The sequence below is a fragment of the Aptenodytes patagonicus genome, chromosome 1 (genome assembly GCF_965638725.1).
Source record: "Aptenodytes patagonicus chromosome 1, bAptPat1.pri.cur, whole genome shotgun sequence".
NCBI lineage: Eukaryota > Metazoa > Chordata > Aves > Sphenisciformes > Spheniscidae > Aptenodytes > Aptenodytes patagonicus.
The window spans coordinates 58,564,110-58,584,943 of NC_134949.1; the positions used below are offsets into that span (position 1 = coordinate 58,564,110).

Genomic DNA, 20,834 nt, shown 5'->3' on the forward strand with positions numbered 1-20,834 from the left:
GAGATGGACCCTCGCCGACAGGAATAGCAGCGAGCCAGCTTTATCTAGGCTGAAGCGAGTCCTGTTGACGTGTGAAGGGAACAACTTGGCCCCTATGGGGGTGGGGGGTTTCAGGGCAGGTAAATAACCGTGTCCCAAGCGATTATCCACTCAGCAGGAATGGCACCAGACGCGCGTGTTTTCCTTTTAAATAGAGAAAACGCCCTTACGTAAAGGAATCAAAGGTAAGGCAGAAGGACAAGCCACAGCCTCCGGGTGCCACTAACAAGGGTGTTGGAGCACGTGGTAAGGCAGGCATGACCCCCCCTCACCCCCCTGCTGCAGTGGTAGATTTCTAGATTCGGAGAGGACAACCTTCCCTGGCATGCTTAAACCACTCTTAATCTGCTTTAGGACTGGATCTCTTATAAATGCCCCTGGCCAAAGCCCTTTCTTCCGGTTTCCTGAACTACTTCACCTCAAAGGCCCCAGGAGAACCTGTGACTATAGCGAGGGATCAAAAACTAAGCAGAGGGCTACAGGGGAGGCAGCTCATGGGACCATCAAAACAGGTGTTTCATTCCAGACCAGATTGACTACAAATTAACAGGTAATGGGCGAAGCCTGCAGGACCCGTAAAGCCATTTAAACCCAGAGGGGGAGCGGGGACATGAAGGAAGGGGTTTCATTCTAGATGCTCCCAAGCAAAGAGCAGTAAATGATGAGCAAAATAAAGCTGCTGAAGAATGTCAGTTGAAGAAGAGACAAAAGAACTGGAAATTGGAGGCGAGAAGGTAAATCCCATGGGGCTGTGCCCTGTCCCACCATGGCTAACACCACCGTTAGCTCTGATTGCGAGCCGGTCACAGCGGTGACTTTGGGCTTTTTCCTGTTCAAACCCACTTAGAGACATCCCAAATCAGACTAAGCACCACGACAAACCCCAGACGCAAAGCTTGGGAGAATGAGAAGCAGCAGCAAGGGTGATGGAGCCCGGTAGGCATTCATTCACTGCTGCACAAGCTTGTTCTCCCCTCCCCACAAGGTAAGATCATTGTTTCTGCTCTGCTCGACCAAGTTGCTCTGCAGCTCTTTCTCCAGCAACCCCCCCCCCCCAAACCCCCGTCCCCCAGGCCGGCTTTTCCTTATTCACCAATACCCCCCCAAGAAGCAGCTCACAACTTCCCAGCGGTCTGAGGTCCACAGCGTGAAAACAACTGCCCTTGTCAGCACCAGGCAGGTCACTAGAACAAGGTGCCCTCTGTTTCCTTGTCACCAGTCAACATTTCCCACTAAGCCTCCCGCTCTTCGATCTTTTCACAAAAGCACATAAAAGCCCTTAGGGTACAAGATCTTGCTACAGATGGTGCTGTAAGATACCCAGACCTCTTCCTTCCCCTCCACCAGCCAGGTTGCGAAGAAACCTGGCTACGCAGCCTTCCACTTTGCGTTGTTGGCTTTCAGGCAGGCTCCGCTGAAGCATTTTCTCCGTCCCTCTTAACTGCTCCCTATTTTGGCACAACAAACAGCTCTGAAAGAGGATCAGGGACTTAAGCATCAGCTCAAGCTTGTGATGCAATAGCTGAGCTGTGTGGAGAAGCTGGCCCTGAAGGATGCCACCAGGCAGGATTGAGGCAACTGGCGGCTTTACAAGGCTGGTGTTCCCCTGGGAAGCTGGTATTACGTAGAGGACTGGCCTTGCTACAGCATTTATAAGCCGCCTCCTCTGGAAACCTGTGCTGCAGTGACCACTGCAGCTTGGCATGGAGATTATCCACCAGTACGAGCAAGAAAAAGAATGGCCAGCACATGACACCCATCTTCCCATCATTATATTTTAAGATTAGAACCAATGGAGGATGAGCAAACAAATCTGTCAAGAAAACCCATGAAGGACAGGAAACGAAATGTCACATTTTTCTTTATTAGAGACAACAGTCAGTATATCAGCGTCCATTTAAATCTTCCAGAGCAGCCTGACCATGGATGGCTTTTTTCCAGGCACCCACAGAGATGACGAAGCTCCAAAAACAAATCAAAGAGAAAAAACAAAACAAACATCTCGATCATAAATTAATGCCCTTAAATAACTTCTCTCACTACCACTAGAATGTAATGACAGAGAAGTCAAAACCCTTGCCTCCGAGAGGCACACCACTCCCGGCAGTTGTGCTGCCTGCTAAATGAGGAAGTGCCAGCTGCATCTGGGATCAGCCCACAAGGGTGGAGGGAGAAGAGAAAAGGAAGGAGGAAAGAAGCAGCCTCACTTACCTTGGTTTTCCTTTCCCTCCTTCCCTTGCGCTGGGGAATGGGATGTTAGCTACTGCTGGCCCAGAGGCAGCACAAAATGGCTGTGCAGAGAGGAGAGCGGGGGGGTGGTAGGAGTGGTATGCCATTCACGGACGGCACTCAAAATCTCAAAGTCCCTGCCTAGAGGCCATGTCTTCCTCTCTCCACAAGGCTTCCTCTCTCTCCTCTCTAGTTTAAGGATGGGATACCCCCTTTACGGTTCTAAGGGGGGTCCTGCTGGCACCTGCACGAGGAAAGAGTGCGCAGGACTGGCTGCACACCCTCAAGAAGCACGTCTGGTTATTGTCCATCGCGAGGAGCCGTTAAGAGAGGAGGACGATGGAAAGGAAATGCACGCAGCTTTGCTGTTATTCCCAGGAACCTGTCTGCCTCAGACAAGTACGTTCACCTCGGCACCTCTGCCGAATAGGAGGGCTCCTTCCTGAGCCGGGTCCCTCCTTCCCGCAGGGAAGGGCAGAGCCACATCCTGCAGGATTCTGGGGTGTAGCTATGGAGTGTGCAGACAGTGCCAGCTGTGCAGGAGCTCAGCAACTGTGAAGATGATGGTAGCCAGGGGAAGAGACTTGCAAATCTTTGCGGCAGGGTTGCAGCAGCTCAGTGTGCCAGGCAACTACTTCCGCCAGCCCCTGCTTCGAGAGCTTCCCCCAGCCCCTTGGATGGGGGGGTGATCAGATCACATGTACCACCACCAGCTCTAGGTATCAGTTCGGACTTGCTCCTATTTCTTAAAAACAGTGGTGCTGAGAGCGGTGGGAGTGATCATGCTACAAAAATCAGCCCTGCAGCTCATGGGGACAGGTGGAAGAGGCAGAGGAAGCTTAAAACAGGCTTAAAACAGAGAATGGGAAGCTTGAAGACAGCGAGCAGTGGGGCGAAGAAAACAATGCTGGTGCTAACACTTTCCCATAGCACAAGGGGAGGACAGAAGGGGCTGTTCTTGCCATTCGTAATCATCTCCAGATGTTTAACTGGCTTCCATGTGCCAGAGGGGAGTGGTGCATCCAACACACTCGGCAGTGTCCTGTCTGTACACAGAGTCACATGGCGGTGTGGTAGGGCATTTTCCTCCCCACACCTCAGTACCCGAGTTAGGCAGCAGAAGTCTCTGGAGGAAAAAGGAATATCCGGGCAAACAAGCAAGGGAAGAGAGAGGAAAGCAGAGGCTGGTCCCAATCCAACCAGCCACCCCCACCCAAAGCAGAGGAGGAATCCCAGGCTGGACATACACAGAAAGTCACGGAGGATGAATCGCCATGTGAAATACATGTTTTTATAACAGTCTGCAAAGTCTTTCCTCTGGCCGTGCTGGCACACTCAGGCATCATCAATGAGCTTTTCACCATTTGCATCCTCCTTCCCGCTACCCTCTCTCTCGCTTCCTCCTTCTTCTTCTTCTGCCCCGTCCGTGTATATGTCCTTCTGCCCATAGTTGAGAGTAGTGCGGGCAAGGTCCACCTCAATGGGAAAGACATCTGCATCTCGGAGCACGGCATAGCAGTCATCGTAGTACTTGGACATCGTGGAGACAAAACGCTGGAGCTGGAACACGATGTCTTGCACTGTAGTGGAGACAAGTTGGGAACAAATCAGGCAAACCCCCCTTCACAAGCAGAGCATGAAGGCTGTGATCAAGCCTCCCTCGCCAGTAATAGTTACAGTCTCCTACGCATTAACCCCTTTTGGCCTCTGAGGGTGAATGTCTCGGGCACAGCCACAGAAGGGTTCTTCAGCAAAGACTTCTGAGCTGAGGTGAAGGAGGAACATGAAGGCCAAAGCCATGTCTGCCTGACCCCTTCAGGTGCTGGACATGGCAGTGGTACTCACCATGTTTCTGGTCCAGGAGCTCTATTTTCTCTAGCACGTCCTTCCTCATCTTGGCAAAGCGCGTGCGAGCCTCCTGCCGGCAACGTAGGATAAGGCGGTATTCATAATTCCCAGTGCTGACCCGGTAGAGGGGTTCACCCAGAGCCTGCCAGAAACATGGCGCCATTTTAGAGACTCCTACAACAGTGCTTGTACACAGAGTTTGCCTACCGATGCGGACTCACAATGACCTTGGGTTATTACAGCCCTCTCAAGCTCACTGGAACTGCAGTCAGGAAGCATGAAACATGAGGAACATTGAGCCATGTCAACAAACTGGCAGTCGATGGGGCCATTTTGAAGGCCAAATACATGCCAACCATGGTAAAGAAAAGCATCACTACTAAGCAAAGACAGAAGGACAGGCACCTTTCAACCCAGCATGGAGAAGGGGAATGGCTTCTTATCTGAACTATTAAGACAGGCACTATGAACAACAAGTCTATGGTCTGAGGGATATATTAGTTTATATCAAACACACAAAAAATTCTGCCCTCCTCTGCAAGCTTCGCCCTGTGTGGATTGCGTAACATATTATACATCTACACAGGGAACCCTGTGGTATCTACAACCATCCAGACACAACGCTGGAAGCCAGTAGGGAGGGACCTGTACGTTGTCCCACAAAATAATTTTGACAGAAAGGGGTTAGATCTGTCAGCAAAACAGCATTCTTCTCTTGCAGCTGTAAACATAACATACATAAAAATCCGTGTTAGGGACTATGGCTTGGTAATGCACGCTGCACGTGCCGAAACCCAAAGATGTTACTCTGCTGGGCAAGACTAGGATTCTCTCCTTCCCATTTAGCAGGAAAGATATAATTAAATGTTATGTCAGGAAAGTTTTATTCCTTCCTGGCACTGGGAATTGGGCATTCCAAAAATTCAAATCCCCGCTCTGAGATCAATACCTAGGATAAAACAAGATCTTACTTTTATGCAGGGAAACTGGGCATGTAGGGGACACCTACACTTAACATCTTAAACAGAGCTGTTAAGGATTAGCTGTAAAACTCTAAACCAGACAGCAAACTGTTACTGGAGAATGTTGACAGGTTTTGGTTTTTTTTTTTTTTTAAGTCTTCTGATTTTAAATTACCTATTTTTAGGAAAAACCCTATTGTTCAGAGAGATCCTTTAATCAGTTTTCCTCAACTACAAATGCAGCTTTCTCATGCCTTTTGCTAGAGAAGCTAAACCTCCATCTCTCAGAAACAAGTCCAGAATTAATGATAAGCTGTACACTACACACAAATGGAATCTGTGAAGATAACACCTTAATCCTCCTTACACAAGTTAATATTACTTAAACACTGAGACAGGCAACCACTGAGCAAACAAGCTGCAGAGGAGATGTCTGGTCCCTCTACTATTCCACAGCACCAGTGATTCATGACAGTTATTGGCAGTGTTTCCTAGGTAGCATTTAAGGATCTCCAATTTCTAATATGTTAAGAAGAAATGCGTGTAATTCTTGGGATGTATTCACTAGTTTGGGTGCACACAGGCACACGGGCGCTTCTCCAATTACAAGGCAGTGTGCACAGGGAAGCTGCAGAAACAGAGTATGCAGTTGTCACTGCCACAGTACTGGTACTCACAATGCAGCTGTACTCTTCATCATCCATCTCTTTGACTTTCAGGCAGTAAGACTTTGCAGGATTTAAAATTAAAAAAAAAAAAAGCAAAAAAGGAAATATTAAGAATTAGAAGCAATTTCACAATCACCCACAGCCACAGGGTTGTACCATTTCAAGCCTTCCTTCAAGGTTGCAGCTAGGGACACACGGGAAAGCACAGCGGGATCAGAGTATATTAAACATCCCAGGTGGAAAGAAAATCTATTTAGAGAAAGACGGGGAGAGAAAACGGTGGGGTAGAGAGAAGGTGCTTAATATTTATATTACAGGAGCAAATACTTTAGGCAAGTATAACCTAGTAAGAGAAAAATCCTGTGTTCATCTACTGTTTGGAAAAACACAGTACCAGAAAAGTATGAGGAGGGAATAAATAAAGAGGAAAAAAGATGAATTGTGGGAAGGGCTGATGTGGGAAGAGATGCTGCCATATTCACTTGCCTTAGGGCTGCAGCTCCAAATACTTCTCTCAACTGGTAAAAGGAAATAGATTCCTACAGTTATAAAACAGATGCACTTAACAACCCTACCCTTTTTGGGTGTAGAAAACAAGGGGTGAGTGGAATGGAGGAGGAAAAAAAAGTCATGGTCTAAATGAAAGCAAATATGACTTGACAGTTGTTTATTTTGGCTAAAGAAAGACTATCCAAAACTACCTGAAAAATATGGACTGGAGAGCTATTTAGAGGAGTTCAAGAGCATAAGTTGCATAGGAACTCTTTGCAAATAAATCAGAAAATTAATTCAGTCATGTAGAAAATGAGTCATCTGGATTCTGGGAGATCTTTCTTACCAGTGGGAACTATTAGGTTAAAAGCAGGTGTCTGAATCTGAGTAATCTGGCAGTAGACAAAGAACTGGCAAAAATAATGCATCCTCGCGTGGACTGTGGAAGGATGGATATATGATCATATAGGCTATATGTGCCTTTCAGGCTATGATTCTATGAAACTTAATTTCAACCAGCACTTAAAAAAAAAAAAAAGTAAGCGGCTCACCAAATATTCAAACTTGACATCCAGGTATTTTTTGATAGTCAGCCTTGTGTCGGGAATGGCTTTATTCAGATACGTATTCAAGTCAGTAAGCATCTGCAAGGGAAACATCCTGTTGCTGAATGTAAGTCCAAAAAGCATGACTACAATTCATCAAGTGCAACCTTCTAACCAGCACAGGTCATGAGACTGCCTCGAGTTAACTGTTTTCCGAACTAGAGCATATTTGAAAGAAAATGTTTGATCTTGATTCAGAATTGCCATGGTTAGAGCACCCATTACTGTTACTGGCAAGCGGCTCCAGTGTTAGAAATGCATGTTTCACTTCTAGTCTGAATTCATCCTCTTTCGACTCATCTTGTTTCATTTTCAGTTGGTGCTGGAAACCGCTCTTCCTGATTCAAAGGCCCCAGTGTTGTCCATCCAACATGGCACTGAAAGTGGTGCCCAAATCAACATTTAATCCTCTCTTTGCTAAACTAAGTGGACAGACCCCCTGGAGGCTCTCACTTAAATATATTGATTGAAATCCTTAAATTGTTCCTGGACTGCTTATCTAAACTCTTTTCAATTTAGTGATATCTTTTAATTGTGGGTACCAATATCAAGGAAAGGGCTCTAGGGACTACACTGATCCAACTACCCCCTCATCCCCAAAAGAAAAGGAGAGAAATATACTCATGTGCAAAAGTCAAAGGGACAAGATTGATATATTCAGTACGTTACCTCTTAGGTTCTTTACGAAGAGAGTTCCCCGAAGGAAAGCAGACAAAGACAGTTCTGCCCAAAATGAATGATTTATAAGACCACACCTTCAAAGACACGCTTCTATCTTTCTAGATTCCCCTCTTCTCCAGACCCTTTAGTCCTATGGTTAAATTCTTTACCGGCTTAATTGTTTTCAGAAGGTGAATCCCAAACTTCTCAATGTTGCGATGGGCATCAGCAAATTTCACAAAGGCTTCACTGGCAGCTGGTTGTGGCTCCCGTACACCAATGACAGAGAAAACGTCTCCAAATGCTGGATAAGGGTAATAAATACAAACAGGTGAAAGAAGAGGTTGACCCTGGAGAAGAATCTTGCCTCCAGTATTACAACTCCTTCCCATAACCTTGCAATTAGCTGGGGAATGATGCTACATATTCTCTAAAGACCAGAGGTTGGCAGGGCATTTCTTCAATGTCTCATGTGAAAGACAGGGTCTGTGTTAGCACCATGACCGCTAATGCCAGGAGAGCAGCCCTCCCCAGCTCATTTCTGCAACACTTAGTTTTCTTTGAGTGAGGGAATCACGCGTCTAAGTACTGACTAAAACTCCTGAAACTGGAGGTCAAAGATTTCTGCTCCCTTCACTCAAGGTTCTTTACCTCTGTGTGTCTGGGATAGCTCAAAGAAAGCCCTGAGAAGACTCTTGGTGTGCTCTGTCAAGCCTGTGATGGAAGCCAGAAAAAACATTTAAGTCATTTCACTGAAACATAATGGAGGCATCCTTCTCTCCCATCTGGTGTCTGACGGAAGACACAGTTTACCTTTGTATAACTCTGCGGTCCTCTCCAGTTCCTCTAGTCTCTTCACTAGTCCATCTAAATGGAAACAAGAATCAGAATACAGAATTACAACAGTCAAATCCATGACATGGTTAAGACTTGGACTGACTGGAAAAAACACCAGTTTCATATTTTTGGTTCAAATTTCTCTCACCTCTAAAGCCAGTCCCCTGGTCCAACATGGGAAGCTTTTAAAATAACTGCCAACTAGTTTTACAGTGTGGTGTCATCACCTATCAGCATTCAGTAAGTGGGTCCCCACTTTAAATTAATTTGACCTTAGCTAACATTTAAATGGCCCCAATGACAGGATATATCACTCAGGAAGGGCAGAGGCAATCACAACAGTGAGGTATAGCAGAAGAAAAGAATTATGAAGGAATAATGTGGACCATGCAAGTAACTATAAAAAGTTGGTAAGCACAAGAGGGTAAGTGCTCCCTTAAGAAAGTGTCCTCCTGGACAATACTTACCATTGCAAAGTATGGCTCGGCTTAACCCCAGGGCATCCGCTGTCCCTGAGCTCATGTTCTCTACCAGTCGATGCTTTACCTTCTTCAATACTAAAGGCCAAAAGAGAGTTGCAAACCAGGATCAGGGTCATTTCTATGGGCGTGAAAAGCACACTAGCATACTTCACCACTTTCTCGGGCATTGAATAAACTGGCCAGCCCGAACTTAACTCACTATTGAGGTAGTGAGCAGAAAAAGAATACCATAGAAACCAGACGTTTGGTCCAGCCGTGCATAGCACATCTTCTATTTTCTGTCTGTTCTGCTCTCACATCTTATATACTTCAATCCATAGAGCTGCAGCACTTCTTTTGGAAGACTATTCCAGTAAATCACTTTGCTATAAGCTACCTATCGTGACATTTGGAACTAAACTTTGCTTATGCTACTTGATGTATTACTTCAACTGAAGTCAGGAGATGAGACTGAAAGCAAGACAAATAGGATTTAATGCTCAAAGTTATCCCTTCGCTTACTTTTGTCTTTTGGATCTTAGTTAAACCCTTTTGTCACCCCTTGATGGAATTCATTTCTGTCTTTGGCGGTCATATCCTGCAAATTACTAGAGACAATTATGCCCTCTTTGGAATCAGATGAATCACCTACATTTAGTTAGAGGCAAACTTGCAGGGGTGCCAAGTGCCTGCAGCTCCCAAGAACTCAGCTGGAGCCACAGTGTTCAACATCTCTGGAAAAATACCATATTCTCACCGCACTTCTGTTTCCCCAGAAATCCATCTCGGTCCTCACCATTTTCCTGAACCCCTGTCAATTCATTAGCACCTTAATCACCATGAAAAGAAATGAAAGCAAAAAGGATAGATTTTTTAGGAAAGTGAAAAAGGTAGACCATATAGTAGAGACAGCTGTGTAGGCTTAGTTCAAAACACACACTGTGTTTTAGAAATAAAGCCTCCCCTCTCTCCTATAAAATTTATGGTTGTACAAAACTCAGTGTAGATAGGTATCACTGTTCTCCAAGGTGAGAAACGGCAACCAGTTTTTTTCGATAGACGCATTTCTGTGTACAGCTGAAACTCTCAACAGATCAGCATAACTTACATGTATTAAAAATAAATAAATTAAATTATTATCTAGTTGAGTTTCATCATCCATGCTAAACACAGCACAGAAAAACAAGCCTCCCACAACAGCAGTCAAGCCTCAATTTGACTTTCAAGACTATTTCAAGAAGTCAGGGAAGGGTTTTTTTAAACCTGTAATTCTCTTTGACAGTATCCATCTGAAAATGACTGAGTTAAGAGGAAGAACAGAACCAGAATTTTAGTTTGGTTTTAGCTGGGACCAATCTTTCACCCCTCCATGTCACTTTAACACTCTAGGGAGAAAGAAACCAGTCTTACCGATATCCAAAGACTTGCCCTGCTTTGGGTCGGCCTGAAGCTTGTTGTAGTGAATCGTCACTTCTCCCTGTGGAAACAGCAAATCCAAAACTGCTGTGCTGGAAGCAAGTAGCAGTGGCTTCCTTTACCAATGGGCAATAAACCGTAAACTACAACCCAGAATCTCCAGTGGCCCCCTCCTACCTCTCACCTTTACCATCTGTATCATCTTGGCCACCTCCACCTTGGTCTTCCCTTTGACGGACTTCCCATTCACTCCTGTGATTTCATCACCAGCTGCTACGGTGCCATCTAAGGCTGCTGGAGTGTTATCAAATACCTAGCAGAGAGGAGAAAGAGCACGGGTAGTCTGGAATCAAGAGGAAGAGAAAGGTGAATGCAGGGCTGAAGGACAAAAAAGGGACAATTACATTCCTCCTATTTAACTCAGTTGTATTTTGTTCATGTTGAAGTCGCAGTTTTTCCCCTTTCCTAACCAAGAGGTGGGCTGATCGTCTTGTTCTCTCAGGAAGTTCTTGCCTCCAGGACGTACCTCCTCAAGCGTAGGATTTCTTGATGTTGAGAATCTCACACCGTTCCCCTGTGAATTCTAACATGCTCTCCAAGGAGAAGGATAATTTCAGAAGTCTTAATTTAATTCTTCCACACCTATTAGGTACTAGGGTAAGGAAATCTTATTCACTGGAAAGTGAGATGATGTTTCCCACTTTGAGAAAAACAAATAGCATAGGACTCTCCACGCTTTCCATCTCTCAGGCCAACACTGTTTTACAAAGATGTTTTATTCTTCTTCCCCGAGTGCCCACCTGGACAATGTAGAGACAGGGGCAGTACTGTGCTCCTCCCCCAATGCTGATGCCAATCAGGTTCTGAGAGTCCTTCTTCAGGGTCACTGTCCCAGGTACAGTGGGGATCCCCCTAGAATGAGAAAGGGGGACTGAATAACTGAACACGATAGGCAGAGCTGCACGTGTGTGAAACAACTCTGGTATCTGAGTCGATACAAACTGAAAACATAATGGGCACGGCACATTTGAATTCATCGTATTATCTCCGCCACAGAATCTATCAGCACGGGCCAGCAGAAAGACCTTCTGGGCTAACTTTTTTGAGACTGCATGCAAGGATTCATGGTGGGAGAGACACCCTCATCCATTGCTAGGCACTGAGGAAACACTATCATGTTTTAGAGAGTGTTTCATCTGCTCTTAGTGCTGGAGTGAGAGGAAAACTTGCACAGCATAAATGAGATGCAAGACAAGTGCTCCATGCTAAATTAATTGCTAATCTCATCAAACCTTTTACTTGCTCAGGAAGTGCCAGTGTTCTCCTCCTTACAGACCTAAGGACTCCAGAGTTTCTCTCCTCTTCTTGCCTCTTATTATCTTTCCTCCATTATAAATATTTTTTTCTCTGGCTAAGGTCACGAATTTACAGATTTGTCAGTGCTGCTTTGCAACCAGAAATACAGGGCAGTCATTGCAGAGCAACAGAAAGCGTTCTCCTTTGCTCACCAGCACAGCAATGCCTCATCCCCAGTCCCCAGACGGAGCAAGAAATCAGGACTGAACAGCAAGTCTGACTCTTCAGCACACAGCATCAGGAGCAGGTAAATTTATCCACTCCCATTAGGTCTTGGCTGCAAAGACTATTTCTATTGTTAGCAAAAAACAGGAAAAGACAAGCGGAATACTCACAGCTTATCTTCCTCAATGTCATAGTCCAAATCTGCAAACATTGTTTTGGTTAAGTGGAGCCTGTTCGTCTGAAACTGCTTAGTCCAAGCTCCCTGGGAAGAAAGAACAGAATAAACCCCAATAAACCAGTGATCTCGATAGAAAACTGCAGAGAATCAATCTGTCACCCTTGCTGATCCCCTTCTTTTTTATTTGAACGTGACATCGTGGTCTCTGTTCTTGTATCAAAGATGAAAAACATGTCAAGTGTCTCTGATTCTCTGCTCTGAATGAGACAAGAGAAAGTCCTCCAGTCTGAACGCTGCGTGCTTCAAAACCCACACACGTGCAGTATTTCCAAAGCACAGAACAAAATGTGATCCTTTCTGGAAGCTGCTTCTTCAGAGGCTCTACCTGGACCATGGCTGCTAAAGATATTTAGAGTTTTATCCCCTACATCCATTAAACATCTCCATTTTGTTCTTGACTTCATAGCAAGTGATGTCACTTTTTGATGTTCATCTCCTATCTCAGGAGGCTACGCAAAGCTTTTCGCAACTTGTTTTCACAAAAAGCCTCATTATTTCCCCATGCACAAGCCCCCGTTTCATTTTCTATTTAATTTCGGACAGTAATCAGCAGACACGTTTTGGTTTTGCCCATCCTTCGGCAGCACCAAAGGCATGGTGACGCTGCCCCACACCGAGGCGGTTACCGCCACATCCAACCCCACCAGCCGCCAACGGGCGAGGGCTTCGCCACCAGCTCGCCATGCCGCGTCCCTCCCAGCAACGGCCTCGCACGTCAGGCACAGCCCTTTGCCGCTGCGTGGTGCCAGCGTGTCCACCACCCGCCGCCCTCTCAGCGGGCTGGGCCCGGGGGGCCGCGGGGCGAGGGCCTGGCACGGGAGGCTCGGCGTCAGGCCCTGACGGCGGGGTCTCCCGGTGGTCCGAGGCCTCAGCCCCAGCCCACAGACCCGGGGCGGGGGAAGGGGGTGTGGCACCGGGCACTGGCCCGGCCGGTTTTGGGGGGAGGGGGGGGAGAGGGGGTCGCCCTGACAGGGCCCGGGAGGAGCACGACCCCCGGCCCCTGCCCCCACAGAAACCGTCGCCGGGGCAACCGCGGGGGGGCGGCCCTGAGGGGCGGAGGGGTGGGGGTCCCGTGGCTCACCGGAAGTGGCCGCCTGGCGCGCGGCCCCCGCCGCCACCTGCCGCCCGGCGCTGACAGCCCGCCGACACGTCACCGCCGGGGCCAGCCCGGAAGCACCCGAGCGCCTGGCGGAGCCCCGCCCCCTCCGCTCGCGCCGCGTTGCCATGGGGACGGAGACCCGCGGTGGCGGGGCCAGCTCCCTCCTGCCGCCATCTTGAGAGCGGCGTCGCCTCGGCTGCAGCCCCGCGCTCGGGCTCCCCCGGGGAGGGGCTCACCTCGGCCTGAGGGGAAGGGGCCGCCCTCCCTCCGCCCAGCCAGCCCCCTCGGGTGCGGCTGGTTCAGGGAGCTGGGCCGGTGGAGAGCTGCTCTTGGGAGAAATTGTCCTCCGGGTGTGTGTCGTGTGTGTGTGTGTGTGTGTGTGTGTGTCGTGTGTGTGTGTCGTGTGTGTGTGTGTGTGTGTGTCGTGTGTGTGTGTGTGTGTGTGTGTCGTGTGTGTGTGTGTGTGTCGTGTGTGTCTCTCCCCCCCCCTCCCCCCCCGTGGGCACGCTGAGAGGGAGGGCTGGGTGATATGGTGGGGTGAGGCCTGCAGCCTCCAGCCCAGGTTTTGGGCTACGTCCAACTCTGCTTTAGGTTTCTGGGATACCCCAGTCACCACGGGGCACCAGGAGGCAGAGCCTTTGGGCTCTGTAAGTCGCAGAGGGGGAGCTGCAGTGGTGGCAGCAGCTGAGGGGGAAGAGGATGGGAACCACTGAGTTGAACAGATTTAAGGGTTTCACGGCACAGAACGAAACAGCAGTGCCGTGGCTTGTCCTACTGCTGTTATTAGTGGATCATGGTGAGTTTTCAGCTGTTCAGTCACCAGGAGGGGCACCCAAAGTGTGCCCACCTTGAGGAAAAGACGTTCTTTTGCACTTGTCACTTGGAAAAATACAGAGCTGTTACCTATGGAAGGTGATGTATCCTGTACAAATACACCCAGTGCTGGCCTCCCACAGAAGGGAGCATTTCAGAAAGACATTTGTGAATGTGAACACGTCCCAGACTGATGATTCAGATGACAGCAGGGACACAAAGAGCTTTGAAACCGGTTGGCACAATCACCCCTACTGCTGGCAGGCCAGCGGCGACCTGTGGAAGCAGTGATTTGGAAGCCAGTCAGCACAGCTGTATGCAAAACCACCGTGCTGCCATGTGTACGGCAGGATCGTCAAGCTTCCGCGTGTTTTGCTGCTCTGCGATGTGTGTGTGGGGGTAGTGGTTAGGTGTTCAAATGAATTTTCTGCCTCCATCAAGACAGCACCATCATTGGGAGAATGCTTTGATTTCCCAGAAGAATGCTGCTGCCTGTTGTGTTATGTGTCATCTCTTCCAGCCGCTGCTGGCTTCTGAGCAATTACTAGACTGCCAAACGTGACTTACTGACGCAGATCAAAAAAAAATTGCCCTCTTTGAACTGAAAACTCCTCCATGACCAGGAATGAGGACTGGCCGATGACAATGACCTCTCTTGCTGGCTGAGAGGGTGGTTAGTGTTTGCAGTGTGCAGCCCCATGAACCTCTTGACTGCATACATCAAAACACCAACTGAAGCCACCCACAATGCTGGAGTACAAGGGCAAGAGCGTGTTGTTAATAATCACTTTGAAGTCCTGGGTCTACGAGGTGATTTATTTATGAAGGGAAGCTTGAATGAGAAATGCAGTCCTTCAGGTAGGAGCTCTCTGAAGAGAAGAGACTGACGTCCTGACCCTGGACGCTGACAGGATTTTTACATCCATGAAGCACTAGAGCTGATGAGCCAGGCCCTGATCTCTGCCCATGAGGAGCTCGCTGGGGCTCAGCGGTACAACAGCACTTGACTGTGGCTGAGGATGATACAGAGAAGACAGAGCCAGTCTCTTCCCAAGGCTTTTGCACAGCAAAAGGCAAGAGGCAAGGGTCGCAAGATACAGCATGGAAATTCCAGTTAGATAAAAGGAAAAAAAAAATACCATAAGGGTGGGTAAGCACTGTTGCAGCAGCCCAGAGAGGTGGTGGAATATCCATCCGTAGAGACAGTGAAAATGTAACTGGACAGATTCTGTGATGCTGTGATCCTGAGAGACACCCTGCAACATTTGGAAACATTTTCCTGTGTAATTCTCTTTAAAATTCTTGGATCAAAACAACTGTCCATGACTTTCTTCTTCTTAAATAATTACTTTGAAATGCATTTTTTTAAAAAATCTGTCCCCCTGTGCTCCTTAGAGCATATAACTTCGCTATTGACAACTGGGGGTTAACATATTTGTGATACAGTTACATTGCAGCCGCCGCTGAAGTCCAGCCCCTGGCTAGCTGGGCACTGCCGAACACAGAGGAAACCCTGCATAACCCTCCCCAAAGTTGACAGTTAATACAGACAAGAGCTGATTAAGCAAATGTCACACAGCAGATCATCAGCAGAGACGGAAGTCGGGCCTGCTGTCTGTCCCATGCCACGGCAGGACTGCTCTGTGCAGTGGGTTGGAGGTCTGGGAGTCCCACACTGTCCCTTTGCTGTCTCCCACTTCGTGACCACGGGCTTTGCGGGGTCACCCCGGGGAGGAGGGGACCACCAGGCCAGCCAGCTGGGCTTCATGTCTAAGGGGGGAGCTCCACCGTGTGGGCGCTGCTGAGAACTTCTGCTGCAGGAAGGGGGCCTGGATTCAGGCATACTGGCTTTGCAAGGGTGGGATATTTCTCCTGCTTTGCTGCAAGGGGCGAAACCTAGGAGAACACCTGCATGACATAAATTGTTTGGTTGTGCCCAGAGGATTGCTCAGAGCCTTGTGTATGGCTGGGCAACAGACGGGTTAAAAGAAGTCCCGGGACCCCATTTCTCCTGGGTCCACTTCTGATACTAGAGCTGCAGCGGGAAAAAACGACCAGCGAATGTCTCCTTTCCTGGCAGCTCCTGCCATTAGAAAGAAAGACGAGGCAGAACTGGCCTGGGGTAAAAAAACAGACCCGCTGACACTGACAAGGCCAAAACCTGTAGGTCTGATGTGCCTTGCTTTTGTGCTGTTCCACTGATGTGTGCGCATTGTGCATGTCCTTCAGTATGTCCCTGAAGCATCAGCCTTTGTATGCGTCTGCTGACTGACCCTGCCTTTTGTGTACAGTCGCTCCAACATGTACAAGATCGATGGGATTCTCTCTGTGTGAGATGGAGAATGAATCTGCATGTACCCTAAAGCCATGTCTGTCTCAATATTAGAAATCCAGCTGATCGCCTTCTCCCAAAGGGAAAAGTAATTAATTACTGCTGAAAATGGTAATCTAAAATCCAAAAAAATAAGGCTGGCCAGCCTGTAAAAAATCCCAGGAAGCTGTTCGTTCTGAAGAATGGGTCTGATTAATTGTATCAAAAATTTGAAATGCAGCTTTATCCTGAAAAGTGGGCTCACTGCTTACTGTCTACCAATACGGCTTGGATCAAGAGGGCTCAGTTTGCAAGTACAGGCATTTTTTCACCCTTAAATAGACAACCCATGAAAAGTCAGCCCAGGCTCTGAGAGTCAAACTCCCTTCTGCTTGTCTTTCGTCATGTGTAATAAGGAGTCTGCAAGCAGATCACACGTTGCATGACTAGGTAGCTTCTTGGCACTCAGATGCATTTCTCTGTACTGGTTCTGTGCTAAATCTCGTGTTTCTGGCTGCTTTTTTGCTGCTGTTGTCAGCGTCAACACGACTAACGCTGAGCTAACATCCTCCTCGATTGCCGCCCCTCGAGCCATGATGTCTGTTTTTGGGGGAACTTTCAGTGGGTGAGTGCGGGGATTGTATTCCTGGCCCACCACTTCACAGCCTGCCTGCCCTGTCCCTGTCCTGCAGGGGCCTCTACATGGTGCAGGTGGGAGATGGAGGTGGTGGTGGTCCCATTGAGGTAGAATAGGGGACAGTCATACGCAGGGGTGGTTTATGACACACTGGGGTGGGTGTTTGCTGTTAGCAGTTGTATCCTGGGGCTACCAACTCAGAGAGGAAGGGGTGAGAAACATTGAAAACATGGCTACAAATGACCTGACTGCTTGTTTCCCAACCTGTGCATCTTATCGCTGCTGTATGCAAACTCCTCCCAGAACGAGATGTACCTTCAGTTCATTCTGACAAGCTGGAGATATCCTTCCTCATGGGCACCAAGCTCTGAGTGCTTGCCCCATAGTGTTTCAGCAGAACGCAGTATTGCTGTCCTTTGGAGTTCAGGCTGACTTAGTTTGGGTGGTGAAATTTCACATTTTGGGGGTGAAAAGCAGTATTTTTGTGCATTTTTTTTTTCTTTTGTACTTTTTTTTTGCTGGGTGTTTTAATTGTCCTTCCTCTGAAATTTCCTGCATTTAGGATTATCAGAAGCTTATCCAGAGGGAAGAAGCCTGGTGAAATGGACCATGCTCTGTGGTAGATGAGTTGTATTTCCACATGCACCAAACACGTTACTTTCCCCCTTGACTTCGTTCCCATAGATTTCTCCTCCTAGTCAAGGAGGTGATAGGTCTCAAGAGCATCTGTTCTTACCTACCACTAATATACCACTCAGTGCTGACCCCCAGAAGGTACAGCTGTTACCTATATGAAAGCATTACCTGCAAAGGCAGTATTTACAACCCAAAAAACCAGCAACTTAAAGCCTAATGGGTTTTCTGAGACCCTGCAGGTGGAAAGCGTGAGCCCTGGCTTGGCTGATCATTTTTAATTTATAAGACCACTTTCAGCCTTTCCACACCAGGGGCATGACCGCACGCTATTGCACAGCCCAGGAAGACTGCCAGTCTGGCGAGGCGCTATCAAAGCTTGTGGTCCTTGGGTTGAGCCCTTGGGGTGTTGAGCCCCACAGTGGAATAGAGACGGGGCATATGGGGGACCACGTCTCGTGAGCAGTGGCAGAGTGGAGGGTGGGAAACAGGCAGAGACTTGCCCTCATTATGCATGGGTCTAACATGCCCAATTACCCCATCCTCTCCTCACCTCTGCAATGTAAAAGACTCTTGTTGAGAGTGGTCATAATTCACGGTGAACACCCTGCCTCCCCCTTACTCCCTTCACACCCGCTGCTCTCCATTTTCCTTCCAGAAAAAAATGTGTCTTTGATGAAATGAAATGGCTCAGTCAAAGAACCCCTCAAATGGTTGGGGACCCCTGCACTTGGCCACCCTTGCCCACTTCCCAGCTCTATTTCTGGCTGAGTTTGGAGTTTAAGTGGGCTGACCTTGTGCCCTGACTGCCCCGGGGGTCAGTGATGAAAGCGGATGGAGGCTTCACAGTCAGGTCTCTTGTGTGTGACTCTTTTGTTCCCGGGACAGGGGTGTGCAGTGCCTGGGACAGTGCTTAATTGTTCGGGGGCACTGCTTTACCCGTCATGCCCTTCCCCGGGTGGCCCCAGCCCTTCTTGCTCATGCGTGGGAGGGAGGCAGCTTCCCCACTTGGGGTAGGGAGGAGGAAGCAGAGTCTGAGTTGGTCGGCATCATTTCTGGCTGTTTATCAATCTGTGTAATAAATTTTGTGGAGTGCCAGAAAGCCAGAAAAAAGAAAGAAAGAAAAAAAAAAAAGGACTTCCTGGCATTTCGTGACTCCTGTCTGTCACTGGATGCATCCTCCCTTGTCCTGCCGTGCAGGCAAGAGTAACCTCACCTCGTCCTGGCCAGCTGTGCTCTGTGAGATGCACCTTGCCACCGAGAACTCCCTCTGCCCTTCTGCAGGTGTTTAATGGGGAAAGTCTGATGGGTCAGGCTTGAGGCACTAGGCTTAGCCCGAGTGGAGGCGATGGGTATGCACCAGGGAGTGCAGAAGCTTTGGGTTGGGGCACATCAACACAGCTGGGTGGTATTGTGGGGGAGCAAGCCCAGGGCTGGAGGTACTGAGGCTCCTGGAAAGCTTTGCTAGACCTGAGCTGGGCACCCACACCTGGCACTGCCCTGAGGACACACAGGAGCAATGAGTTTGCTGTAGGTATGCATGGGCAGGGGATGATGCTGGACAACCTGTGGGCGTGATGATAAAGAGTTGGAAGATTTACAAATGTCCATGATGGAGGTAGGTCAGCAGAGCTCAGCATAAGTGTGTGGGAAGCCTTGTACTGCTCAATACCTCTTTGGCTGCCCCCTCAGCATCTTTCTTTTTGCAGCGAGTCCTTCCTGTGCTTTACATCTTCATTACAGCTGGAGGCTGGGGCAGGAGCCTCCACAGCAGGCCCTCCCCTCTGCCATTTCGGGGAGTGACTGCGCAGAGGAAATGGATAAAAGGAGCAGAGGGTCAGGGTTTAATTATCCCATTGTGTGCAGAGACGAGTGATGGACAGAGACTGTCAGTGGGTCACCGATTAGCTGCCACGGAGCAGACAGAGGAGGGGGGAAACGTGATGAGCCCCCGGGACAGACCAGTGTCGGGGAGAGCCGTGAGACATGGATATGGCAGCTCATGATGGGAGACACTTTTTCTTTTCGTTGTTTCCTCAGTCCTTCGTCCCCCTCTTTGTCCCAGCTCCATCAGGAACCCTGTGGGCTCAAAAGCCTCCTGGTGGGCCCTGGCTGCTTCCACTGGTTAGGGACAAGGGCTGCTGGGGTGGCAGGTCCCCCAGGGGTATGGAGAAGAAGGTGAGACATCTCCTGCCAAATGCACTGTGTCTCCCTGTGGGGAGGCCACAAGGAAGGATGGAGGGAGGGAAGAAGGGAAGAAAGGGCAAGAGGGAAGGAAAGGAAGAAGGCTGAAGGAAGTGGCTGCTGGTGGGTGAGGTATAATACACACGCAGTGCTCCTCTGTGCAGGTGTGAAGGTCTCCTGCAGAGATCAACCCAACCAAAGTGGAAACCAGGCTGCCTGTCTCCAGCCCCACTGCCTCACCACTGCCTCCCCTGGACATGGCTGAATGCCTCAGGTAATAAATCTCTCTCCCCATCGCATTCCTGGCATCTGTTGGCTCTGGGGCTGCGAGAGACCAGGATTATTCTCTTGGCAGATTTGGTGACCTGGTTTTGTGTAAGCAGAGTGCAGAAGTAACAAGTTTCAGTAAGTCCTACCCCTTCTGCTCCCAACCCCATAGGTACTTCCCCCTCCTTTCCTTCTCACACTCATATCAAGCCCTTGTTCCTCATCCCACCACACTGTCTCTGAGCCCAACCTCCCTTTCCTACATCCTCGAGAACTCAGTCCACTCTCATCCCTGACCCTGCCCTCAGTCCTGCCATACAATGTCACACCTATCCTTCTTCCACCAGTCCTGTTACCCTTGGTCTCAAGACTTCTCTTTCTTCTCCTTTTCCTTATAGTCCCTCTACACATCCTCTTTTGGATTCTGACCTTCAGTTTCTAACTCCATCCACGGTTGTCCTCCAAGGTCCTGCTTCCCCTGTCCCCTCTCCCTATCACTCCTACCCTTTCCTCTCCCTTTCTTGCCTTTCCTCACTCATACTTTACCCCTCTTTCCTGTCCCCTTCACCCCTCATCTCCTGGGGTAGTTTGTATGAATTGCCTCTGGAATCATGAGATCACTGTTTTTTTTCTCCCTCTGTCAGTGGGAACATCACATTAAGGAGCGTGGATAAGTTACTGGGGGCCATTGGGGTGACTCTGGCACCCCCTCTCCCCACCCTCCCTACCCCCCTCTTCTTCTGTATCAAAGGAAGCTTTGTTGTCCAAAAGCAGAAAGAGAAAAGCAGATAAAAAGGCGGAACATGTGATCTCATTGGTTTTATTTAGCCATCCAGCTATCCCTCCTCTTTTCTTGATTCATCCAAAATTATCTAAGTAAGAATCCATAATCCATCCTTGGGCTTCTCATTTGT

The 20,834-nt window shown here is 48.6% G+C and overlaps 1 protein-coding gene across 1 annotated transcript; it reads right to left on the minus strand.

Moving 5' to 3' along the window:
• Positions 1-1,884: 1,884 nt before the first annotated feature.
• On the minus strand, positions 1,885-13,113 carry PICK1 (protein interacting with PRKCA 1). Its single transcript, XM_076337889.1, has 13 exons — positions 13,058-13,113; positions 11,909-12,000; positions 11,018-11,129; positions 10,402-10,530; positions 10,212-10,278; positions 8,808-8,897; positions 8,317-8,370; positions 8,155-8,217; positions 7,674-7,807; positions 6,790-6,882; positions 5,756-5,806; positions 4,114-4,258; positions 1,885-3,848 (listed from the first exon to the last, which is right to left on the minus strand). The coding sequence occupies exons 2-13, from the start codon at positions 11,947-11,949 to the stop codon at positions 3,604-3,606; spliced, it is 1,224 nt and encodes a 407-aa protein (XP_076194004.1). The 5' UTR covers positions 11,950-12,000; positions 13,058-13,113; the 3' UTR covers positions 1,885-3,603.
• Positions 13,114-20,834: the final 7,721 nt, after the last annotated feature.

Excerpts from the sequence above, each read along its gene's own strand:
- PICK1 (XM_076337889.1), bottom strand. The coding sequence starts at position 11,949 with ATGTTTGCAGATTTGGACTATGACATTGAGGAAGATAAGCT. Across the intron at positions 10,531-11,017 it reads CCTGTCTCTACATTGTCCAG|GTATTTGATAACACTCCAGC; the intron begins GTGGGCACTCGG and ends CCTCTCTGCTAG. Across the intron at positions 7,808-8,154 it reads GCTATCCCAGACACACAGAG|CATTTGGAGACGTTTTCTCT; the intron begins GTAAAGAACCTT and ends ACCCTTATCCAG.